General features: G+C 45.0%; 1 protein-coding gene across 2 annotated transcripts in view; it reads right to left on the reverse strand.

Annotated features, from left to right (window-relative positions):
• The window catches only part of NCBP3 (nuclear cap binding subunit 3), a 118,850-nt gene extending 111,507 nt beyond the window's left edge, over positions 1 to 7,343 (reverse strand). Inside the window, exons 1-3 of one of the 2 annotated variants that reach the window (XM_029612349.1) lie at positions 7,049 to 7,121; positions 2,210 to 2,275; positions 1,802 to 1,864 (exon numbers count right to left, since the gene is read on the reverse strand). Coding sequence is in view for 1 of the 2 variants with exons in the window: in XM_029612348.1 (XP_029468208.1) it covers positions 2,210 to 2,275; positions 7,049 to 7,201 (219 nt within the window). In the remaining variant the exon portion in view is untranslated. Of the gene's footprint in view, positions 1 to 1,801; positions 1,865 to 2,209; positions 2,276 to 7,048 lie in introns of both variants that reach the window. The other variant, XM_029612348.1, reaches the window with a different exon arrangement.
• Positions 7,344 to 7,957: the final 614 nt, after the last annotated feature.

Here is a 7,957-nt window from a genome sequence, read left to right on the forward strand (position 1 = left end):
TTCCAATTAACAATACATTTTATCAATACTTATCAGAAGCCTTTCATATCATGCCTCCCCATCCCCACCAGTCCCAGCACTCTGCTCTCATCCAGCAATCTCCCCCATGCCCATCACAGCTCCAGCAGTTTCCCCTCAGCCAGCCCTCCACAGAACTCCCCCAAAGCACAGAACCCCTACCAACAGCCCCCAGCACATTCCCCTATAGCCACACTATACTCCCTCTCACTCGAAGCATGGACCTCCACCACAGCCCCTGCACTCGCCTCCCTCCAAGAACTGGTCCCTATAGTCCCAGCACTCTCCAGAGCTCTCCCCTCCACAGTAACTTTCAAGTCTGGCTCCTCCTAGCAGCCACGTTGTCATGTGGCCTCTGCTGGCTCTACAGTACCCATTCTCCCCAGTTTTTACATTGGGGGTGTTCTGACTGTCTGTTAAGACCGATAAACATCACTAGCAGTCCTAACTATAATATTGCTGAACAGTGAGCAATTCTGGCTACACTACACTCCTCCTCCACACCACAGCTTTATTTTTTCCTATATTATACAATTATAATTTAAACATTTTTTTCAAACATTTGTGTTTCATCTGCAGTTATACAAGCTACATGGAAAGTCAGCATATTGACTGTTTTGGTGAACTGGATATTATCCGAATGACAAATACTGACTAATAAAACAGGTTCTTTATTTATAGTTAGAACCCCCCTTTTCATTAAAGATATCCTTTCATTTTGCTCCTTTTGGCAAAACTCCTTACTGACATAGAACAAGACATCACATATTTCCAGTTCTGCAGTACTTGGTTCTCTTTGGCTGCATCTTGTGACAGAATGTTAAAAAACAGCACCACATACACAGGTGTAAGCTTGCCCATGCACTATTTCAAGGAGAATACTTTCTATTTACACACCTTACAACTGAAAAATCTTATAATTTTATTCATTTTTCTCTTTCATATCCTTCTCTCGTACCCCAGATGAAGCAAGCTCTTGCAGCAATATTTGGCCAGCAGGAGTAACCACAGTAACAGTAGCAGCCACCCTCCCTCCCTCCTTGGGTTAATGTATTGCTGTGAACCCCTCAAAAAGACGACTCATTGAGACAATTAAGAACATAAAAATATGCCATTCAGAGTCAGACCATGGCATATTGTCTCTGACAACAGCAAACTCGAGTCAAAACTATCCGGTAGGGCCCAAAAAGTAGATCTGCTTCTTGTTGCTCACTCTTAGGGACAAGCAATGGGTTTCCCAAAGTCCTACTTAATAATTGGTTTATGGACTTTTTCTTCAGGAACCTCTTTTAAAAAAGTCTGCTATGATAATTGCCACATCCTCTGGCAACAGATTCCACAACTTGACTATGCACTGAATGAAAAAAAATACTTTCTATGATTCGTTTTAGTAAGACAGCTCTACCAAAACCCAGTTCCCAAAAATGCAATCTGCCCGATTCTTTAAATGTAAAAAAAAAAAAACCAAACAAACAAATAAAAAGGCAACTTGCCCCCCCCCCCCCCCCCCCCCCCGAACGAAAAGCAAAAAATGCCTTTAGCCTTGCAAGTTAGTCTCATTTTGACCATAACACAACAGGCTTGTATTTGCTCTGCCCACTTTCAACTACCAAAAAACTATGCACACCACATGCCCCCGATTTTCTTCCAATGCAACTCCAGTGCTCTGCAACCACTGCTGAACACTGCACAGATATCATACTAAATACATTTACCTGGCTCTGAACTGAACTCTTTTAATGCATCTAACACTGACTGCCTATAAAATAGTGCAATCTCCTACCTTTTTCTTGGTGCTTATAATAATCCTTCAAGATTTGGAACAGTAAGTTTAGAGGCAATCAAGCTGCAATAAGCAAGACAACATTTCAATGGGCAACTAAGCCTCCTTATTCACCTCAACAGGATTGTCCAAGTTTTGGTGACCAATTCATGTTACCTATACAGACACTCCCAAGACCACCCATACTGCTCTAAAGAAACTGTATCGTACATTATTAAAAGAAAATGTCTCAGGTGGTAAAGTGTAAGTCTATGGACTCAGACAGGTCCTAAAACTAAGATGTTTTTCTATATTTCTTGGGGAACAAATAAATCTTTTATTCATATTTATTTCTGAACTTATACATTCTAAAAGAACAGGTCAGGTATAGAAACGTTTATAAATAAATAAATACAAGTATTCTTTTACCTTAGATGTGACATCAATTCCTGTAATAAAGGTTCCGGCCTTGTTTTCATACCTTCTGCTTGTGTCCTAGTAAAGCAGAAAAGCATATAATTAATGGAATGGCTTGGTGGCAAGGGCTGCAAATCACCATACAGAGGATCTGGGTTCAATGCCGGGTTATGCTCTCTGGATCAACTGGGCTGGAGCATGTTCTCCTTGTAGATTAGGAAGTCTCAGCTATTGCTCTGCACCTTGTGGTCAGACTCGAAGCCCATAATAACTGGGTTCTGTGGTCTCTTGCCAAAGACTATCACTGTTGCCAACAACTGTTGTCAACAACCTATAAGAGAACTATACAAGAACTAGACAAGTTCAATTCTAAAAACTCTTTGAACCCCTATTCAATACCCCATAGAACAACACAAAGAATTCCATAGAACATCACAAAGAATTCCCCAAAGAATTCTTCAACTTTAACTCCTTGGCAGCCCAAAAGTACAAAATGCAATTCCCAACCTCCTGACAGTCTTAAAAGCTATACACAACCCCACACAGAAGTTATCTGCCTCTGCCTATATTAGGCTATGTATATTGTATTTCTTTGTTTAACCCCATATATTCATTTCCAAGTTATTCTTCCTGTTCTCTGTAAGACATTTGCTTGTCACTGTTATTGTTCAAAATGTAAACCGAATTGATCAGTAATTCTGTTATTGGAAAGTCGGTATAGAAAAGTTCTAAATAAATAAATAAATAATTCCCAGACAGTTCAAAAGTCTCATGGTGATGTAGGCCAAGAAAGGCCAATTCCAATGGAGCAGGAAAATAAATCTGCCAGGCCAAAACAAGGCACACATACAGGGGCAAATTTTCAAAGGGATACGCACGTAACCCCCGAAAAGCTGCCCCTGCGCGCGCCAGGCCTATCTTGCATAGGCTCGGTAGCACGCGCAAGCCCCAGGTCGTGCGTATGTCCCAGGGCATGCAAAAAGGGGCGGGGCCTGAGCCTCCAGGCACAGCGGCCATTTGCCGCTGTGCCCAGGATCGTGGGCCGGCCGTTGGCCGGCAGGCGTAACTTCTTCAACAAAGGTAAGGGGAGGTTCTAGGTAGGGCTGGGGGGTGGGTAAGGCAGGGGAAGGTGCAGGGGGGCAGAGGAAACAGAGGCAGGCTGCACAGCTCAGCGCGTGCAAGTTGCACAATTGTGCACCCCGTTGCGCGCGCCGACCCAGGCTGCGCGAACAAACCTGCGCCCGCGCGCAGGTTTTAAAATCTGACCCATACTGTATATAAACTGTCAAGTTGGAAAACCACAAAATAAGCGATGATGAAATTATAAACATTGAAATAAACCAAATATATAACAAAGACAACACCAAGGACAAAATCAAGTCATATTTTAAAATGTTACTATTTTCACTTCATGCAGAAATTTACCCCACAAATAAGAGAAGAAATATAACCTTTGATTCAGTACCAAAATGCATAAAGACATGTTTGGAGTACAGAAATTCAAGGGAGCAGTACATGAGGAGTGTGGGCCTGTGAGATACTGATGTGCATCAAACAGGATCTCAGAGTGAACATGTGGTTATTCTTATTACAGTCAATCACCCATGACAAGGCATGTGATGTTGGTCCTCAAATGTAGAGGCATTTCCTCCGTTGATTTCCTTCCTCTAATTTTTTTAAAATCCAAGAAATATAGATCGTAGTACTGTTTTATAGATACAGAATATGATGAAAGATGAGCACCATAAGACCCATGTTTGCAGTGTCCTGTCTGTTGTTAATGCCTTAAGGCTTAGACCTTAATTCATCTCTAGCTTTCCCTTCACTTTTTACAACAAGGAGCCTCTGTACTTTCACAGGCTTTTTTGAATTTTCACAATTTCTGCTTTACCAACTCCCCTGGGAGGATTTTGCATGCATCTGACACCCTTTCTCTGAAGAAATGTTTTCTAATGTTATTCTTGAGGATACATATATCTTCTTGGCCTATAATTTCCTTTCTACTGGAAAAGGTTTGTGTATGAATTATTTATATCCTTGAACTATTTCCCCTATCTCTTAATTTTGGGGATACATATGTGGGTGAAACATAGAAATGACGGCAGAAGAAGACCAAATGGCCCATCCAGTCTGCCCAGCAAGCTTTCACACTTTTTTTTTTTAATTTCTCATGCTTAAATCTTATCTCATAAGACTTGATGCAAACCTTGCATCATTTTTCTAGCCCTCCTTTACTACAGGCCGGTTAGCATCACCTTGGTGGTGGGAAAATTAATGGAGACTCTGCTGAAGGAAAGAATAGTGAACTATCTACAGTCAGGAAGATTGCTGGACCCGAGACAGCATGGATTCACCAGGGGAAGGTCCTGTCAGACGAATCTGATTGATTTCTTTGATTGGGTGACTAGAGAATTGGATCAGGGAAGAGAGCTCGATGTAATTTACTTGGATTTTAGTAAAGCTTTTGATATGGCCCACATAGAAGACTTATCAACAAAATGAGAAGCTGGGAGTGAGCTCCAAAGTAGTTGTGTGGATTACAAATTGGTTGATGGATAGAAGACAACGTGTAATGATAAATGGAACCTACTCTGAAGAGAGAATGGTGGTAAGTGGCGTGCCACAGGGATCGTGTTGGGACCGGTTCTGTTCAACATCTTTCGGGCCAAGCACACCTTTAGCCCCGGTTTGGCCGCACGTTTTCGACACGCTATTTTTACCCCTTATACAGTAAGGGGTAATAGCGCGTCGAAAACGCGCAGCCAACCCCCCCCCCCCTCCCGAAACTAATAGCGCCCGCAACATGCAAATGCATGTTGATGAGCCTATTAGTTATTCCAGTGCGATACAGAAAGTAAATGTGAAGCCGCACATTTTACTTTCAGAAATTAACGCCTGCCCAAATATCATAGTGATATTAAGTCGGAGGCCCCAAAATTAAAAAAAAAATTTTAAATTAAAAACAAAAAATTTTAAATCTGCCCGCGGCCCGCAAGACGGACGCTCAATTTAGCTGGTGTCCGTTTTCCGAACCCGTGGCTGTCAGCGGGTTCGAGAACCGACACCAGTAAAATTGAGCGTTGGCTGTCAAACCCGCTGACAGCCGCCGCCTCCTTTTACCACAGGCCCTCATTTAAATACTTGACCGCATGCCCAGGAGAGTGGCCAGGGCGTGCTTCGGGAGAGCGGGCGCTCGCCTTGGAGTGCCGGCTCTCCAGCAGTTTTTACTGTATCGGCCCGTTAGTGAGCGACATTGCAGAAGGGATAGAAGGTAAAGTTTGTCTATTTGCGGATGATACTAAGATCTGCAACAGAGTGGACATGCCTGAAGGAGTAGAGAGAATGAGATGGGATTAAGGAAGCTGGAAGAGTGGTCGAAGATATGGCAGCTGAGATTCAATGCCAAAAAGTGTAGAGTAATGCATCTGGGGGTGTGGTAATCTGAAAGAAATGTATGTGTTGAGAGGTGAAGGGCTGATGTGTACAGAACGACCTTGGCGTGATAATGTCTAACGACCTAAAGTCAGTGAAGCAATGTGACAGGGCGATAGCAAAAGCCAGAAGAATGCTGGGCTGTGTAGAGAGAGAAATATCTAGTAAGAAAAGGGAAGTGATAATTCTCTTGTACAGGTCCTTGGTGAGGCCTCACTTGGAGTACTGTGTTCGGTTATGAAGACCGAATCTCAAAAGGGACAGAGACAGGATGGAGGCAGTCCAGAGAAGGGTGACCAAAATGGTGGGTGGGTGGTCTCCATCAAATGCCATATGAGGAGAAGTTGAAGAACCTGAATATATATATCCTGGAGGAGCAGGGGTGATATGAAAGAGACCTTCGGATACTTGAAAGATTTTTTTTTTTATTTACAGATACTTGAAAGGTTTTAATGATGCATGGTCAACAGCAGACCTTTTCCATTGGAAACAATTTAGTATTATTAGGGGTCATGATTTGAAACTCCAGGGAGGAAGACTTAGAACCAATGTCAGAAAATATTTCTTCTCGGAGAGGGTGGTGGATGCCTGGAATGACCTTCGGGAGGAAGTGGTCAAGTCTAAAACCATGAACGATTTCAAAGGGGCATGGGACAAACACTGTGGATCACTAAAGGCTAGAGGATCGGATAAATGAAAAAAGCATGTGGGTAATGGGCCTGGGGGTAACCTGGGGAACGGCAGTTACTACCCTTAACAGAATCATGGGGGTAAACTACACTGAGCAGAAGTTAATACCCCTAATAGAAACATGGAGTACCCTGAATGGAGCGGCATTTATTACCATGGGAAGCTTGCCAGGCAGACTGGATAGACCATTTGGTCTTTTTCTGCCGTCATTACTATGTTACTATGTATACATGTTACTAATGCCTTCAGAAGGTAAGGTTCAAGAAGCTAGACACATTACTCCAGGTGAGGTTTCACCAATTACTTCTAGAGAAGTGTTATCACTTCCTTTTTTTCACTACTAGCTATACATCTCTCTATGAACCCTAATAGCCCTCTGGCTGGGTCACTGCCTTGAACGCTATTTTACAACCTTGATATAATCAAATTTCATATACACTGCTTTCAGCACATGCTTATCTTGCACGACACTGTCCCTGACATGGTCACGGAGCTCTTGCCCCAGAGAGCATGCAGTGTAAGCACAGTGGGGAAGGCCTGGCGCTGACTCTGGCCCCTCATCCCGGGCAGTTACGCCGTCTGGCGCGGTGAAACAGTGGACACGCTCCCAGGAGAGAGAGTTTCACGTGAGAACTTGCCCCAGTGGCCTGCCAGATCCAGAACCACGGACTCCCCCGCCCGACCCGTCCTCCTCCTCCTCCTGGCGGAGGAGCTCGCGGCCTAGCCTACCGGAATCAGCTCCTTGAAGGACCGCCGCACCGGAATAGACTCCAACTCCCCCTCCTCCACCTCCATGGGCTCCGGCTCCGAGCGCTCCGGGACGGCCGCTTCCGCTTCCGCCTCCGACTTCACCGAGATCCGCAAGCTCCGCACGGCCGCCATCGCTCCGGACAAGGGGCAGGAGAAGCGCTAAGCTCCGGCGGTCCTCCAGCGCCAGCGAGAAGTGACAGAGGGGCCTACGAGCGAGCGAGTGGAGAAGCTAGAGAGGCGCCAGGTTACCGCCGAGGATTGTGGGAACGGGGCAGAGCCAGGCGTATTGGGCCGGGGAAAGAGGGTGAGCGCGCGCGCGCATGCTTCAGCTGTTCCGAGATGCACTAGCTCTGGGCGAGTGGCTTCCAAACCTTTCCTAGCGACCCCCGCAGTCAGTCTGTCTTTCAGGGTGGCCGGAATGGATAAGCATGAGCCATGTTTGCATGTGGGTTGTATACAAATCTGACGTGTATTTTTTGTGGTTAGCCTGAAGACCGGACTGACGTGTGGGCTGGGCCACCTGTATGGGTTTGGTACCCAGCTTCCTGGGAGCTGCTTCAGTGGAGAGGAATAATTTTGGAGAAGGGTCTTGGAAAAACCCAGACTGACTCACGCTTTTCATGGCCTGGCATCAGCACCAAAGATGTTTTTGGCCAGCTCTAACTTGTTGACACCTGTTTCTTCTGCATTCTAGTACCTGCTGTGTGCTTTCTTTATATCTGAGGCAATCTGATATTTTTACTGGCAGACACAAAACTGACCTAATTCTGACTCAGGCTATCTGGGTGACACACTTTATGTCACAGTGGTTCTGAATGCAATCTGAAAGGCAGAGCTTCTGCGCTGGGGCTCAGGCAGAAACTAAAGTGAGCCCATCCAGAGCCAGGC

Source organism: Rhinatrema bivittatum, chromosome 8 (assembly GCF_901001135.1).
Source record: "Rhinatrema bivittatum chromosome 8, aRhiBiv1.1, whole genome shotgun sequence".
Lineage (NCBI taxonomy): Eukaryota > Metazoa > Chordata > Amphibia > Gymnophiona > Rhinatrematidae > Rhinatrema > Rhinatrema bivittatum.